Source organism: Heloderma suspectum, chromosome 5 (genome assembly GCF_057233095.1).
Source record: "Heloderma suspectum isolate Gila_16-S chromosome 5, 16-S_ref, whole genome shotgun sequence".
Lineage (NCBI taxonomy): Eukaryota > Metazoa > Chordata > Lepidosauria > Squamata > Helodermatidae > Heloderma > Heloderma suspectum.
In genome coordinates, this window is record NC_139462.1 from 18,830,809 (window position 1) to 18,848,085 (window position 17,277).

The following is a 17,277-nucleotide window of genomic DNA, read 5'->3' on the forward strand; positions in this document are numbered from 1 at the left end:
ATATAACCATTATGACTAATAGCCACCGAAGGCCTTATCCTCCATCCCACTCACACGGTCATAATATTCACACACATACTTCTGCCATGTGGGAGGGCATCAGCCAAAAATCTCAATGTCCTGTGTGTCCAGGGGTCCCGAATCAAAGGTATTTATTTGAGAGTACATCCCACCCTTCTGCAGAGGCTCAAAGCAAGTAAGTTAACCCAGGGCGCAATCCTATGCATGTTTGAACAGAAAAAAGTCCTACAACTCCCAGCATCCCCCAGCCAGCATAACTGACTGAGGAATACTGGGAGTTGTAGGTATTATTTCTGTATAAAGATGATGATGATATTTATTTATACCCCGCCTTTTTTCCGGTACTGGGACACAAGGCGGCTTACAAAAATTAAAACATATACAATTAAAACATGTGAAAACATACAAAAGTTAAAATATAATTAAACAACAATACAATTAAAATTATATTAAAACATTGAAGGAGCATTTTAGCAGCTTACCCCCAGGTTCCAACTATGTCCCAAAGGCCTGCTGTTTTAGCCTGCCTCTGGAAACACATCAAGGAGGCAGCCATCCTAGCCTCCCTGGGAAGGGTGTTCCACAGCCGTGGGTCAGCCACTGAGAAGGCCCTCTCCTGGGTTCCCACCAAATATGCCAGTGACAGTGGTGGGACTGAGAGAAGGGCCTCTCCAGAAGATCTCAGAACATGGGCAGGTTCATAAGGGAGGATACGGTCTTTCAGATAACCTGGACCGGAGCCATATAGGGCTTTATAGGTCAAAGCCAGCACTTTGAATTGTGCCCGGAAACAGACTGGAAGCCAGTGAAGCTGTTTTAACAAGGGAGTTGTATGCTCCCTGTAGCCAGCCGCAGTCAACAGTCTGGCAGCAGCACTTTGAACCAACTGAAGTTTTCAAACACTCTTCATAGGCAGCCCCACCTAGGGCGCGTTGCAGTAATCCAAACGGGATGTAACTAAGGCATGTGTCACCGTGGCCAGATCAGACATCTCCAGGAACGGGCACAGTTCACACACTAGTTTTAACTGTGCAAAAGCACTCCTGGCCACCGCTGAAACCTGAGCATCCAGGCTTAGGGCTGAATCCAGGAGCCCCCCCAAACTGCGAACCTGAGTCTTCAGGGGGTGTGCAACCCCATCCAACACAGACTGATCCCTATTCCCTGATCTGCCTTTCGACTGACCAGGGCCACCTCTGTCTTGTCTGGATTAAGTTTCAATTTGTTCTCCCTCATCTAGTCCATTACTGATGCCAAACACTGGTTAAGGACAGAAACAGCTTGCTTGGAATCTGGTGGAAAGGAGTAGTAGAGCATAGGATTACACCCTAAAAATAGCAAACTAAACAAAGGAAGTTTTTTAATAACCTCCAACTCCTTAAATCCGCCCAGTCTTACACACTGTTGTGGTGGTGGTGGTGGATGATAATGGGGAGGGGGAGGAGAGGAGCAGCAGCAGCAGCAGAAATCCTGGCATTAATCAAGGCTATGTACACTCACTTATTATGAAGCACAAATCAAAATTCTGCAGCAAGATAATCCAAATTCCACACAAAGAAAAAGCAACAACGCCTGTATCCTACAACCAGCCGAAATTAGACATTGACAGCCAATGTGGTGTAGTGATTCAGTTGTTGGACTAGGAGTGGGAAGATCCAGGTTCAAATCTCCACCCAGCCATGGAGATCACCAGGTGACCATGAGCCAGCCAATATCTCTCAGACCTTCCTCGTAGGGTTGTTGTGAGGATAAAATGGAAGGGGAAGAACCTTGTATGCCACCCTGAGCTTCTTCAAAGGATGGAAATGAAACAATAACCATTAAACAAATCTGCTTATTTTATGCAAACCTTGGGCATGCCCCATCTTCTCCAACACAGAGAGCTCTCGATAACGGCCAGGTATTTTGCAGCGTTCCCAGGCTGAGCAACGGTGAGGGCATGTGAGACTCTCTATGGTAGGGGTGCAGAACCTCAAGTTTGGGGACCAAATACAGCCCTCCAGGTTTCCCCTGATGGCCACACCCCTTCCCCTTCCCCCCAACCACCCATCATTTGGTGGCTTCCTGGATTTTGTATAGTTTTTCTTCATTCTAAAAGGCTGAAATGTCTCTCCTAAGGCTTCATTACTGGCACTGAGAGGATTAAGCTAAAACGTGCTGCTATTTTAGGTATTTTTGACCCCGCCCCTTTTGCTTTTGGCCCTCCCCATTAGCCTTCAGCCCTACCCACCACTGGAATGCAAACCCCAAGAGCTTCCCCAAAGCGGAATTTGTCCCTCAGGCTGAAAGAGGTTCTGCTCCCCTGCTCTGCGGAGTTGCTTCTCCTGCACATGCATACAGCTGCACCCAGAAACAAACTGGCAACCAGTGCAGGCATTGCAGGATAGGGGCAATGTGATCCTATGCGTGAACGACTGACATCCTCATGCATAAAGCTGAAGGATAGGCCAGATCATGCCACGCATTGTGCATCACTTATCTGGCTTTTCCTTCTTATGGTGAGGAGCAAAGAGCTACCCAGAGTATTATGCCCTGCTCTTCTACCACCCAAGTTAGAAATCCAACTCGTGTTCAAAGAAGACCATCCAAATAAAAATATTGCAAAACACACACGAAGCGTCCAGCCATGGTGGTTTGGCCTCCACTGCTATTCATGAAAAAGTAATGCGCAATCACATTTTTTCTTTGCATCCTTCCTCCAAAAAGCTCAGGGAGACTGATGTGATTTCCCCACCACCAACGGTGGGTACTTGCAATAACCCCATGAGGCAGGCCAGACACTACCTTTCTGCTGAACCTGACAAGATTTGTGGCTGAATGAGGATGTGAACCCAGATCACCCAAGACACTCTGTGCACTAAACCACACTGGCTGCGATTGTTCCAATGAAGCCCAACCATGGGATGAACTGCAGCCGGCCCAGCTCATGGTGTGTGTCTGATAGACATACAAGAACGGCATTTCTCTGCAAGGCTAAGCAGGGCTGCCCACCTTTGCTCAAAAGGTCGCTTTTAACAGAACAACAGTTTTTAATTTCAATCCAAGTAGCATTTTTACAAGGCACTGATATCAGCATTAAAATACTGCTGGGGGGGAGGGGGGGAATGGAGAAACTTATACACTTGTGAGCCCTGAAATTTTACATTGCCAGAGCATTTATTCCGCTTGCTCGTGAAGCCATACTTCCAGATAATTATCAGCCAAACTAGATCAGTAAACCATTACTGACTGGATAACTAAGTTGCCCTCAGCATTTCTTCTTAAGCCACTCAACGTTTCACTTGGATTTATTTATTTTGACAAGTCTGTGTTCATTTAAATCCTCCGTAAAGTTGGGAGACGTTAACAACACCAGAAAAGCTTGCCTAAGTTCCTTGGTGGCAGAGTTGTAGCAGCAAAGAATTATACATACGTGTTGCACGTTGTTTAACTACTCTACGCAATGTTATGCTTTCATAGCAGCCAAATCCTGGCTGCTCTGCAGGTCTCCCTTACTCAAAACTTGAGAAATCTGTTTTTCAAAGCTCAGAAACGAACCCTAATCCTATGACAATGTACTTGCCAGTTGTAAACTATGTAAATGGAGATAATATAACCCTCCCCAGCCTGCAACTCCAGTCCCCCCTACTAGATCCACAATGAAAATCAAGCCACAACTACGATTACCCAGCTCAGGCTACAAGCAGGAGTAAGTCCCATTGAACTCAAAAGGACTCACTCCTGTGCATAGGACGGCACTCCCAGCCCTCTGCAAAATGCTGGGGATAGAGCAGTGGGAAGACAGCTAGGACAGAAGGCCTGTGCTTTACAGAAACATAGTGGAGAAGTGGCAAGCTTCCTCCCGCTCCTCCTCCTCAAGAGGCCTGCATCTAGTGTACAGGCCACTGGGGCTGATCCAGTCGCCAAGGCAAGTCCGCACATTTCCGTTCAGGCCACTGCACTCCAGCCGCCACCGCCTCCTCATCTGCCCTCCTCCATTCACCTTCCTCCTCTACTTCCCCTCTCCTGATCATGCCTTTGTCCACTGCCCTAATTCCCCAATTGTCCCGCCCTGCCTCTCCGCCCACCTGCTGGGCCAATTTTGCTGCCTCCAGCAGCTGGGGGGTAAGCACATCCATTCAGCACGTCAACTCCGTAAGAGGATTTAAGGGAGTGCTGACTGTATGTTACCTCCTTTTATGAGTTACTGGACCAACATCATTCCAGCATCTATCACAGGGGTGAGCAACTTGTGGCCCCTCCAGTTGTCTTGACCTACAACTCTCATCAGCCCTAGCCAGCACAGCCAAGGGTGGGGGATCATGGAATTTGTAGGCCAAAACACCTGGAGAGCCACAAGTTGCCCACCCCGATCTATTGGAATAATTTTATTGGAGCAAGACACAAAGCTACTGACTGTAATATTACTTTTCTTACAGAACCACCTCTTGTGAAAGCACATGGGACATCTTCCAGGGAAAAATAGCTCCTTGTGCAGGCAACAGGTCCGCACAGGACCTGTGTGCCTAAAATCCAAAATCAAGCTGTCGATTCCCAAAAGTTTTAATCTGGGAAGCAAACACGTAATTTTGGCCTACAGGTACAGGATTTGTTTTTGCACGTAGGCCTCATGCAGACAGGCTGTCCCCAGGCGAATGGCTAAGCATGGCGAGGCAGGGCTGAGATGCCTGCTCCGCATGTAAGGCTGGATTGCACCTTTCAAGTATCATCCATACTTGCCCAAAGATTCTTCAAATTAACATGCACTTTTAAAGAATGCAAAATGTAGGGGAGGGGGATCATAGAAATTGGAATGAAAATGGAGAGCAGCCCCTTACCTAAAGGACAGAGCAGATGCTTTGCATGGCAAACAGGGATGTCAAGCTTCTTTCAGACTGAGGGCAGAATTCAAGAGCTTAAAGCTCTTACTGCCCGTAACTAAGCCTTAGGAGAGGCATTTCAACCTCGCAGAATGGGGGAACGACTGCACAAAAGCTTTGAGACTACCAAAGAATTAGCAGTCATGGGGAAGTTGGTAGTGCCAGTGGAAGGGCGCGTGGCCTATCTGGGGAAGGCCAGAGGGCCGGTTTCGGAGGCCAGGCAGGCTGGTTTGGGCCCAAAGGTCTGAGGTTCAACATCCCTGATGTAGGATGTCCCAGCTATCCAGATTCCAAAACGACCAGCATCTCAGGTGGCGGGAGCAATATCATACCTCCTCCTCTGAGGCAGGTGGTCCTAGTAAGCGTCTCGGCCAGGGAGTGTGCAGGAGAGGCCCAAGGCCCTGAGACAAAGGCCTGCTGAGTTGACCCTGCTCCAGGAGCCAGGAACGCCTATGACTTCATTGCCAAGGCAATGGAGAAGCAGCCAGGCATCAATGAGCTTTGGAAGCCTTCTGAGAGGCCACTCAGAGTAGACATGATTGGGCGAGAGGAACCCATCGTCTCAGTATAAGGCAGCATCCCATGTTCTGAATCTTGTTCTCAAATGGTCCAATAACTCATTATAAAAAGGAGGCAATGTTCAATTGGCACTCACAGACCTCCTTACAAACTACATTGAACTATTGAAACTTCTGAGCTCACACATATCATCAGAAAACACTTAACACTTGTATAGCGCTTTCTAGGGTTCAACGTGTTTCAAATGCATTATCTGGTTGTAATCTTCACAACAAACTCTGTAAACCAAGCAAGCCCATATGATTATTGCAATACCCTCTTTGCAGATGGGGGTACTGAGACTGAGAAAGGATGAATGGCTTGTCTAAGCATACCTAGTGAGTTTGTGGCAGAGGCACGATTCAAATCGTGGACTTCCTAATTTGTTGCTCAGTCTTTAAGCCATTGCGCTACACCAGGTTTAATAGCAACTACTGACTTATATTTGGGAAACAACGTTTTTGTTTTCACTGTACTGCAAGGGTGGAGAACCTCAGGATGGGGTCCAAATCCAGACCTCTGGTGTCCCTAGATGGCCCAACCTCCTTCCCCGGCCCACTCCTTTTCTCCTGACCACAAATCATTTGGTGGTTTTTCCATTTTTGTGCAGTTTCCCCCCATTCTAAAAGGTTAAAATGCCTCTCCTAAGGCTTAGCTACTGGCAGTAAGAGAAGTTCTCCACCCCTCGTCATGTGTGAACTCCTCATCTCATCTCATTGCCACTTCAAATCCTTTCACAGACACACACACACACACACACTCCATGTCCGGCAAAAGCCAAAAAACATTCTGCACAGTAAACATATGCCAAAATGTGCTTGTTTTGCATATGTTTACCTTGGTTTCAGAACTCAACTTTCCTTGGTGCGGAAGTACTTTTTTTTATTTCGGCGCAGTGGTACACACAGCCAGGACTATACCAAAATCAAAACAAAGCTCAAAAGCCTTCCTCCCATCGCAGTTCTTCTTTAAGTAAAGGAATATTCAGTATTCCCAACACAAAGAGCCCTAAAGCATTTGCTCAACTTGCCATCTGTAAACCAAAGACTTCACCAAGCAGCGAAGTGGAGCTTAATTTAAAGAGTCTGTTTTAGGAATTAAACACCATCCATATGCTTTTCCTCCAAAATAGATTCCCCATAATAGATATATGTAAATGCCAGCTCTCTTCTTTGTAGAGTGTATTTCATATTTAAACTGAGACACTACAATTATCTCAATTTTTTCTAAGTTTTCATTTGACCAAATGTATGTTCAGCCAGCTCACAGGAAGTGAGGAACAGTTTCAGGAAGTACTCCTACACCAGCCTTCCCAATCTGGTGCCATCCAGATGTGTTGAACAGCAACCCCCATAATTCGCAGTCAGCCTGGGAATTATGGAAGTTGCAGTCCAGCACACTGCCCATATGTGTTGCAGTCCAACTTATTGCCCATGGCACAGAGGCCCATGCATTTGGGCACAGCTGGCTACCAAGGTATGATTTGCAGTTGCCAGCCAATTCATCCCCTACTGCAACTCTTCTGTCTGTGCCAAAGAAAATGGGGGGGATTTATCATTTCATGCAGGGTTATGTAGCAGGTACAAGCAGCATGTTTCTCCTGCCTTCCTCTCTCCCCACCTGGGTATGGGGCAGTTCCCATATTACACTGAGATCAGAAGCCAGCCAAAGAATGCTTCTGCTGGGATCCAAAGCTGACCTGTAGGTCAGGAGAAAGCCCTCCTCTCTTCTCCAGACTAGGGTCCACATGTGGGATAGAACAGGGGTCCTTGCCCCAAGAGAGTGGACCTGCAGAGGAGGCCTGGCCACACAAGTAAAGCCATTTTAGCCTGCTTAGCATCACCTTAACTGGCCATGAAGCACACAGGTTAGAGAAAGCCCTGGCAATGTGTCACCAACGTCAAAGGACTAGAAGCCACAAAGTAAAACGAAAAAAGCAAAAACCTCATAACCTTAAAAGTTAAGCAAAACGTGCTTTCTGGAGTACTCACGGAATTAATTATCCCTCGGAGGGCTTGGAATCCTTCCTTGACTGGGAAGACTTGCTCTTTCGAATCGGCTATACTTTCAAGCTAGGGAAATAAACACAAATACATCTGGCAAAGTGATACGGATTGCACAACTAGCCTTTAAAGACACACACACACCAGCTTTCCCCAACCTAGTGCCCTCCAGATGTGCTGGACTGCAACTCCCATCATTCCCCGCCAGCACAATCAATGGCTGCCACACACAGTATCTATAGCAGTGATCCAAAACAGGGAAATGCAGGCACGAAGGAGAACTGCACAAACAGACGGAGCTCTGCCTGTGGATATCACTGCAGCTGTTCTCACTGCAGAGCAGGCAGGAGGCTGCCCAAAAGCAGCTTGTCTTCTCAGCTGTGGAAACAATGCCAAAGAAAAACAGCAAACAATGCTGCAGTGGTGTGTGCAGTCCTTCCCCAGGCATGCATGTCCCTTCCTTGGATCCCAGCTTAATCTGCTTTATTTATATCATATTTGTGTCTCATCTTATTCCTTTTTGTAGATTAGAAATTATGTGTAGGCCCCCTTTAATTATTATTTTATTTATTGCATTTCTATCCCGCCTTTTTTCCTCTTGCAAGGAACCCAGGGGCGGCTTACATTATCCTCCTCCTCCTCCATTTTATCCTCACAACAGCCCTGTGAGGTAGGTTGGGCTGCGAGTCTGTGACTGGCCCAAAGTCAACCAGTGAGTTTCCATGGCCAAGTGGGGACTAGAACCCGAGTCTCCCAGCTCCTAATCCAACACGCTCACCACTACACCACACTGGCTTTAAGGATAAAATGCTCCTGTAAGGAACGCTGCCTGAAGCCCAGGAGAGCTGTTCCCCATCAGAATAGACTATACTGGGTTGGATTCACCCAATGGAGGCTGGTGGCTCCAATGTCAGTGGGGTGGTAAATCCACTCCGGGTTTCAGGCAGAACCAGGCAGAACTCTAAAGGAGCTATCCAAGGTGGGGCCGCACCTTGGATAGCTCCTTTAGAGTTCTGACTGCTTCTGCCTGAAACTCAGAGTGGATTCACTGCCCCATTGGCATCAGAGCCACCAGCCTCCACTGGATTGACCCATGGTCTGACTCAGTATAATAAGGAAGATTCAGCGTACATGTAGTTTGGCTGTAAGCCTGAATGCATAACAATGACTTTTTTTCTGTAACTAATTACCAGCACGGGCCAGGAAGGAGAAGCTAATTTTTTTCACTAGCACGGGCAGGGAGGGAGAAGCTCATTTTTTTCACCAGCACGGGCAAGGAGGGAGAAGCTCATTTTTTTCACCAGCAGGGGCAGGGAGGGAGAAGCACATTTTTTTCACCAGCACAGGCAGGGAGGGAGAAGCACATCTTTTTCACCAGCACAGGCAAGGAGGGAGAAGATCATTTTTTTCACCAGCACGGGCAGGGAGGGAGAAGCACATTTTTTTCACCAGCACGGGCAGGGAGGGAGAAGCACATTTTTTTCACCAGCACGGGCAGGGAGGGAGAAGCTCGTTTTTTTCACCAGCATGGGCAGGGAGGGAGAAGCTCGTTTTTTTCAAACTCAACAACGCTAAGACGGAAAACTACCCTCCCCACCTCCCAACCTGCCAATTTGTTCTTTTTCCTTATATTCCTACAGGGAAGGGTAGGAACCATCAGGAACCTGCCAAGGGCCCACCACCCAGCAGAGGCCCACTGATAAGAGCCCCCTGGACTTGCTCCTGCGCTTCGCCAGTGCAGTCTGCTTATTCACCTGCCTCTTGCTGTGACCCAGATAACAGTGGCAGGTGACAAAAAGGAGCAGTAGAAGCCACTGCCTAGTTGCTCCCCGGCTGTCTGCTTGTCAAGCAAGCAAGTGGTAGAATGATGAGAAAGAAGAGGAGGCGCTATCACAGCTGGTGACCATGGCAATGAGAATGGAGACTCACTGCGGGAGGGGGACCATGGAGGGTGTCTTGCCCAAGGGCCCTCAAAAACCTGCAGCTGGCATTGCCTACTTAGCCATCATGGGGGTTAAGGGGGAGAGAGACACTTCCATTCTGATCACGGTTGGGAAATGAAAAGTAAGCCTTTCCTCCCCACATGCGGCATTCCCAGTAAGAATCATCCCCGCCCCATGCCAGTAATAATTTTTTTAAAAACCACCAAAGACGTAGCTTCACGCAACACATGCAGCATAGTATGTGGGTTGTCCCTTGGTCTCCACATGCAGCAGAATGAGGTGGGGATGACGTGGTAAAAAGCAAATATGACAGAATGGACTACTTCAGCCTGCAATCAGGGGCTGACATTTTTTTAATACTGTCCTAGAAGAAAGAGTCACTACTTATACGAACCTACCACAACAGGAAACAGGCTGGCCTAGAACTTTTCTCCTTGATGTGTTTTTTTACTTGGTGGGAGTTTGTTTTGTACATGGGGGAATGTTCAAAAACGGTATCCTCTATTTACAATCAAAGTGGGGCATTCCAGTCTACCACTTCAGGATACTACTGCTTCAATTCACCTCCTGTGTAGACCAGGTCTCAGAATGAGAACCTAGAAGGTGCATCCAAAACCAAGGAAGCCACCCAAGCAGTTCTGTATAAACTGCCAACAACGTATTTCTCAGCAACTCTATTTGGGGGCATATTTTCATACAGAGGCTCTTCTCTTGGTACCACTGCCTTCAGCAGTGCATTTAGTGGTGGAGACAGGGCCTTCTCAGTGGTTGCTCCCAGGCTATGGAACTCCCTGCCAAGGGAAACTAGGTTGGCTCCCTCTCTGCTGTCCTTCTGCAGGCAGGCAAAGCTTATTTTATTCAAGCAGGCCTTTGGCATGTAAACTGGACTATCAGGTTGGGGGCTGTTTTATTCTGTTATTGTTGTGTTTTTAAACTGTGTTTTTAATATACTGTATTTGCTTTATTACTGTCTTAACCAAGTTTTTATTGCATTTTTTTTACTTCTTATGACTGTCAGCCACCTTGAGTTCTGTTTTCTTGGTGGAAAGACAGGGTACAAATAAAAGAATGAAAGAAAGGATCCAGAAAAATATTCGCCTACCTGCTCTTGGTTAAAATTGAGGACTCCGACGCAGTAAACTCTCGCTCCCAAATCCCTGGCCAGATCTGCCTGTTCCAGAGAGAACGGGAAAAAAGAATAGTCTATGCATTGGCTAGAATGTAACACACATGGACAAGCATTGAACTAAACAGGAGGTGCTGACTCAATTCAGCACTCACCTCTTTTTTTGCATATTGTGGTATCAGGCCTTCCAACTTTCCATCTGTCAGAGCGATGATTATGCTGTTTGACTTCGAGCCTCCCGCATTCTGGATTTGGTTATTTGCCTGAAAAGCAAAGAATGTACGCTATCACAATTGTATTAGGGGGGAGGGGTTGGGGGGAAGAATGAAGGTATTTCAGGGAAGGGATGCAGACTGCAAAAATTATTAATGATTATTTGTGATAAGCTAAGGGCCCATCAAACTGGGGCCAAAAGAAGACATGGCGTTATTCATGTCTTTAGCCCTTGCCTGGCTGGTTTTGTACAAAGCAGATGCAGTGTAGGGGTGTACGGATTCCCCGCTGTCTGTTCCGGTGGGGAATCCGTGGGAGGGAGGTGATCCGTTCCTCCCCCCCGGAATCCTCCAGAGCGGTTCCGCTCTGCTCTAATTCCGGGGGGGAGGGAACTGGCTTGGGGGCGCTTACCTTCCCTCCTGCCAGCCACAGCCATTCGCCTCCTCCCTGTCCCTGCCGATTGCCTTTAAAAAAAAGTCTTTTTTTTTTTTTTTTAAATGGCGATCAGGAGGATGTGGCCATAGACTTATACACAAATACAGTCATGAATCTTACATATAAATCTATGTGTCCATACGCTTATACACAAGATTCACCGCTCTATTTTGCACATAAGTCTATGGGCACATCCTCCCAATAGCATGTGCCCATAGACTTATTTGCAAAACAGAGCGGTGAATCTTGCATATAAGCCTATGGACACATAGACTTATACGCAAGATTCATGACTCTATTTGCATATATGTCTATGGGCACATCCTCCTGATCACTTTTTTTTTTTAAGACTTTTTTTTTTTTTAAGGCAATCTGCAGGGACAGGGAGGAGGCGAACAGCTCTGGCTGGAAGAAGCAGCCGAGTGCCGTTCCGCCTCCAGTCCTCCTGGAGCAGAGGTAAGTGGTCCCAATCCGCTGCGGATTCCTGAGGCCGGATTCCAAAGTACCCGGCCTCATTTGAATCCGCAGCGGATTTCTCTGACATCCCTAATGCAATGAAGGGTCCAAAGTGGAATAGGACCACAGAAAATGCCATGCAAAGGCTAAAGATGTAAATAACATCACATCACAACTGATCCAAGAGGATGAGGTTCCTCAAACAGTGACATAGCTGGTTTAATTAAAAGAGGAGGGAAAACAACTTACTTCTTTTAATCCTTCATGCATGTATGTTTCACCTCCTGGTTTAACATTACGTAACTCTTCAAGGCCTCTCTTAATGTCTTGACTAAGGATAAGGAGAAAGCAAAGCAAACGATTATTAATCTAGTGCCCATAAAAAGGCAAAGCTGGAAAAACTATTTGACAGAATGAAGATATAAGTCCTCATAATTGTGTTCATTTTATTTGTCTCAACCATGCAAAAGTTCTGTTTGCAAATTTCGAATTTGTGAAGCACTCTCAATTTACCTTCCCCACCCCACTATTTAAAAGGTAGATTAGAAAAACTAGCATAAACGAAACTATATCCGCACTGGCGGTCCTGTTGCAATGGAAGACGTGCTGTGCGCTATAGATGGCAGCTGAGCGAGTTACGTAAAGTCAATGCAATCTGTTTAATCCAAAATATTTTACACTCGGCGTCTATTGAAAACAACTTGAAACTGATTATGTACGAATGCAGATTACAAAGCAGACACTCTGTGCTTGCCAGCAATGAGTGGCAGCCTGTCCACAGGCTCCGGCAGATCTGCTGCCAAGAAACAAACGACAAATCAAGTCCCAGTTTTCTGAAACAGATTTCGCGGTGCAAAAAATAGCTCTCGTACAATCAGTTCAGTTTTATTTATCCAGCATACAGCCAAGACCTCCCAGCAATCTCTGACATCTCTAGACCTATTTCAGCTATGGGGCCCAACGAATAAGAAAAAGAAGGGGGGAAGAATTTGCTTCCGCAGCAAGAGACAGAAAGTTACCATCTGCCTACTAATATTATGGAACAGGATAAAGTACAGGACGGAAGATGTTGCCCAGAGGGAAGGAGATGGAGGAAGGGATATGAGGGGTCTGGAAGAGTTACTTAGTGCAGTTTTACACCAACCCAGAGGGCCTCAGTTGGGCTTGGTTGCATCACCCACATCTTCTAGACAAGGGGGTGGAACCTCAGCCCTGGGGGCCAAGTCCGGCCTGCCAGGGTCCCCCAGATGGCCACACCCCCTTCCCCTGGCCCCACTCCCTTTCACCAAACTGCCAGTTGTTTGGTGATTTCCTGGCTTTTGTATGGTCCCCCCCTTCCAATTCTAAAAGGTCAGTGTGCCCCTCCTAAGACTTAGTTACCAACAGGAAGAGCTTGAAGCTAAAATGCCCTGGCATTTAGGGGCATTTCTGGAATTCTGGCCCTGCCCCCCTTTTGCCTTTGGCCCTGCCCAGGAATGTGGTCCCCGAGAGTTTCTCCAAAGTTGAATTCAGACCTCAGACTGAAAGATGTTCAACAGCCTGTTCTAGAGCGCTAGACCCATGAAAGACTGTTCTCTCTGGTCAGTTTTTTCATCTCACAGCTACCTCAGGTCTACGAATTCCAAGATCTCCACCTAGCCTATCTTCCCTCTGACAGGGCAGGCATCCTCACCAGAAGGGTGGAACATGTTCGTCAATCCACCACCATGGATGTCCGTATCCAACAGTTGCTGGGACTCATGGCTGCTACTACAGTGGTAACCCCACTTGCCTATCTCTGGAGGCACAAGCTCCAGCCCTGGTTTATCGGCACCTTTTCCTCCCAACACAAACCAAAAAATACCCATTTGCAAGCTCCAGAGCAAGTCCACCTTGCACGATGGTTCTGGACCCACAAACGCAACTCGATCAGCACCATTCCCTTTATCCCACCTCAGCCATTGCAGACAGTCCTGACAGATACCTGCCCCATAGGGTATGGGGAGCCTACTGTGGGTGTCTCCAAGCTCATGCCACCTGGTCAGCCACAGAACGTCACACGCACACACATAAATGCGCTCAAGATCCTTGCTGTGATCAAAGCATTTCACACCTTTGAGACTATGCTGGCAGCCACAAACGACAAGTAGTCACAGACAACATTGCCACCATCTTCCGCTTGAACAAGCAGGGGGGCATCACTTCAAGACCCTGCTCGACCTGACACTGCACCTGTGAAACTGGTGCATTCAGCGCCTCATCTCGTGGATGGCGATTCACATTGGGGGTGGTGGGGAGGACAAAACTGTGGTGGGCTCCCTAAGTGTCATCCTTACCTCCCCCCAAGAACGGTTGTTCCCCCCATGAGCAGTTTGCTGTCTTTTTGCATGCTGGGGGAACAGACTGAGTGACCTCTTTGCCATCAAGGGCAATTGGCAGAAATCGGTACAGCAGCAGGGCTGGAGTTCACCCTGCTTCCCTAGGAGATGTCTTCCTCCATCAGTGGATGGGGCCCTTTCTTTACCTCTTCCCATGCTTTTCACTACTGAACAGAGTAGTGTCCAAAGTAAGACAGGACAATGCAGATTGCATTTTGATAACATCATGGTGCTCATCCTTGAAGTTTTATCATCCCACTCAGTATCTCCCTGTCACGATAGTCTGAGGAACTGGGTGGGAAGAGTGGGAGCCGCACCGTTTGAATGCGCACACTGAAGGGAGAGGGTGGCCTCCCACCAACATTTCATTCAGCTCTAGAACACCCCAAACAAGGCTCAGTGCAGGCATAGAACCCATATGTGTGAGAACAAAATGGCCACTCAAAGAACCACAATTATGGGTAAGTAACTTGTCCTTTTTCTCCCTCTCTCATAATACTGGTTCCAGTGGTGTCAGTCCCATGAAGCTGAATGGTGGGAGATTCAGGACAGATAAAGGGAAGTTCTTCTTCACACAGTGCATTGCTGAGCTATGGAATTCGCTACCATAAAATCTAGCAATGGCCACCAACTTGGGTGGCTTTAGAAGTAGATTAGACAAATTCATGGAGGATAAAGCTGTCTATGGTTATTGATCTTGATGGCTAGATCTTGATACCACCAGTATCAGGCAGGATCATGTCCTGCTTGTGGACTTCCCATGGGTATCTGGTTGACATGTATGGGAACAGAACGCTGAACTAGACAGGCCTGTGGTCTGATCCACCACAGCTCTTCTTAGGTTTATTTATTTGTTTGAAATCATGTATATCCTGCTCTTCCTCTCTAAGGAGATCAGTGGCGTACAATGGAAACCATAAACAGTATAACAGACAATAACAAACAATAAAACTTGCATCAGCCATAAGAATATATGTTCTTATATTCTTATGATTGGCTTAGAGGCTGAGAGCAGGGTCCAAGTTATGGGGCTTGAGTCTGGAGCTAAGTGGAACATTGGTGGGGCCAGCCTAGAGCACAGAGCTGAAGGAAGAACCCATGAGGGCCAACTTTGGATGGCAGAATCACAAGAGGGTGCAAAGGCCGATTCTGCCAGGCCTCTCTGGTAGATCCTTGGCTGGGCTCAATGATCTGACCTGCTCCAAGGCACAACAAGCACTGAGCATGCCCATCAGACGGGGGTGGGGGGTAGCTTGCTATCACTACTAGGACATTCACAAAACAGCACCTTAGAGGCTAAAGGCCCATAGGTGTTAGAGCAGTGCCTGAAGGTGCAATGTGATTGAAACTAAAAGATGGAAAACTGACAGAAGATACACCAAATGAAAAAGGAATAAGCCAGAAATAAAAAGATGGGGGAAGACCCGGCTCAGTTGCAAATGCAAATCACTCAAGCCAAGAAGGCTCCTGACGATTCTGCTATTGCAACAGTCAAAAAGGAACTGAGCAGGAGCCACACCTTTTGAGCATATGCACTGAAAAGAGGGTGAGCTCTGCCAAAATTTCACTCAGCTCTCGAATGTCTGAAACAAGACTGCCCAAAACCCATATGTGTGAGTCCTTATACAGCTGCAAATATATTTAAAGGTATTTTTCAGTGTTGGTCTATGTTATTAGCGATATGCTCCTCAAAATCCTTTTCTGCATCCCTTATGGTCTGGTTGCATTTCTTTTGTGCAAATTCAGAACCAAGGGGACCATGCTCTCAATGCATCACAGATTTCTCAGAGTCAATCTCCTGTGATGAGGCCTGCAACAGAAGAACACCAGCACATCTCTAGGCCATGTTTGGTCATGATGTCATTGCTCATGTATGACCAAAGAGGGGAACCCACTGATCAGCTGGCTTCTCTATTTGGCTACAACCAGGAAACATGAATGCAACCCTGTTACAAGAGCGAATTTGTCCAAAAAAATGCAGCCTAGTGAGAACCAGAATAGGTTCTCTGGGCCCCAAAACCAAATTTTGTGAGCTACATACTGCCAGTGAGCTATCAGCCGGCCATCTCAAGTTATCTGCAGAAAAGGTGGTTGTGGGCACAGAACTAGGTTGTAATTCTGTGGTATCAGCTTTTATTTTCTAAAAGAAAAGAAAATTCATAGTCCTCATGGCTTTGAAAATATGCCTGAAAGAGCATGGGCCATACCTGATGAAGTCTCAGGAATCAAATGGATTGCTAACTACTATTTCTAATGGTCAAGGAGAAAACTTCAGTTCTGCTACAACTAAGTTAAGTGAATCAGTAATCACCGCAGAATAAACTACGTTAATCTTTCACTGAAGTATCTGTATTTTTCTTGCTCTTTTCTTTTCCTTTTGTTACCATGGCCTAAAAGGTTTTTGCTAAAGACCCACATTCTGAATTCTGTCTCAATCTCCGGGGGCAACTGCCTGCACGCCAAAACGTATTTAATAATGAAAGCAAAGAGCAGCACAGTTTAATAGGTATGCTTTGTTAAGATAAAAGCAAAACACCAATTCGTGAGAGTTAGATACCTTGTAATAACTGGCCAATTCTGGGAGGTCTGTGGAACCCACTTGGAATTCAAGACAAAGGGAGGGAAAGACAATTGGTTGATAACAACTTGGAGACTGTCTGTTAGCACTGAACAGTTACAAATAGAACATCTCTTCTCAATGCAACATATGTGCATGAATCTCACACCTCTGTCTTTCAGAAAAGGCACATTTATATCCCTGGCTGTTAGCATGCCTGTTGTCTTGCTCCCCAATCCCACTTAATAATTGTTTCGCCAAGTGCTTCATACTTGTAATCAAACATAAGGGGGCACATGGCTTGGTCCCAATATGGCTTGGTCCCAATAAATTCACTAGCATCTCCAGTTAATTCTACTATGCTACTCATTATTTCTATGGCATTTTAGAGTGTCCAAAGTGCCCGCTTACATTATTCCAGTAATCCTTACAACAACCCTGCAAGGTAGGAACTATAGGCCCGGTTTATGCCTGCAACAGAATGAGGTGGTAGAGTGGACTGTACCACTTGAGGCTGCATTATCCATTCTTAAATCAGCAATCCAACAAGGCTATTACTCTTGCAGGAAGGTTACCACCACCACCCGTGATCTAGGACATGGAGATAGGAAAGCACGCTATTGGCACATGTTTAGGCCTTAGGCTAATTCCCCACCAACAGTAAGTTGCGGCCTTTTTAATCACCTGAAGAGTTCCATGTTGTTGTTGCTTTAAAAAGTACTGGCAAGCATCTGAGCTCTAAAAAAAAA

The 17,277-nt window shown here is 46.7% G+C and overlaps 1 protein-coding gene across 7 annotated transcripts in view; it reads right to left on the reverse strand.

Moving 5' to 3' along the window:
- Positions 1–17,277, reverse strand: part of ANTXR2 (ANTXR cell adhesion molecule 2) — a 187,591-nt gene that overhangs the window by 156,058 nt on the left and 14,256 nt on the right. For 5 of the 7 annotated variants that reach the window (XM_084855440.1, XM_084855444.1, XM_084855442.1 and 2 more), the window contains exons 4-7: positions 11,864–11,945; positions 10,666–10,773; positions 10,487–10,555; positions 7,430–7,510 (exon numbers count right to left, since the gene is read on the reverse strand). In XM_084855440.1, coding sequence (XP_084711566.1) covers positions 7,430–7,510; positions 10,487–10,555; positions 10,666–10,773; positions 11,864–11,945 — 340 coding nt within the window. Of the gene's footprint in view, positions 1–7,429; positions 7,511–10,486; positions 10,556–10,665; positions 10,774–11,863; positions 11,946–17,212; positions 17,267–17,277 lie in introns of all 7 variants that reach the window. The other 2 variants (XM_084855446.1, XM_084855445.1) reach the window with 1 other exon arrangement.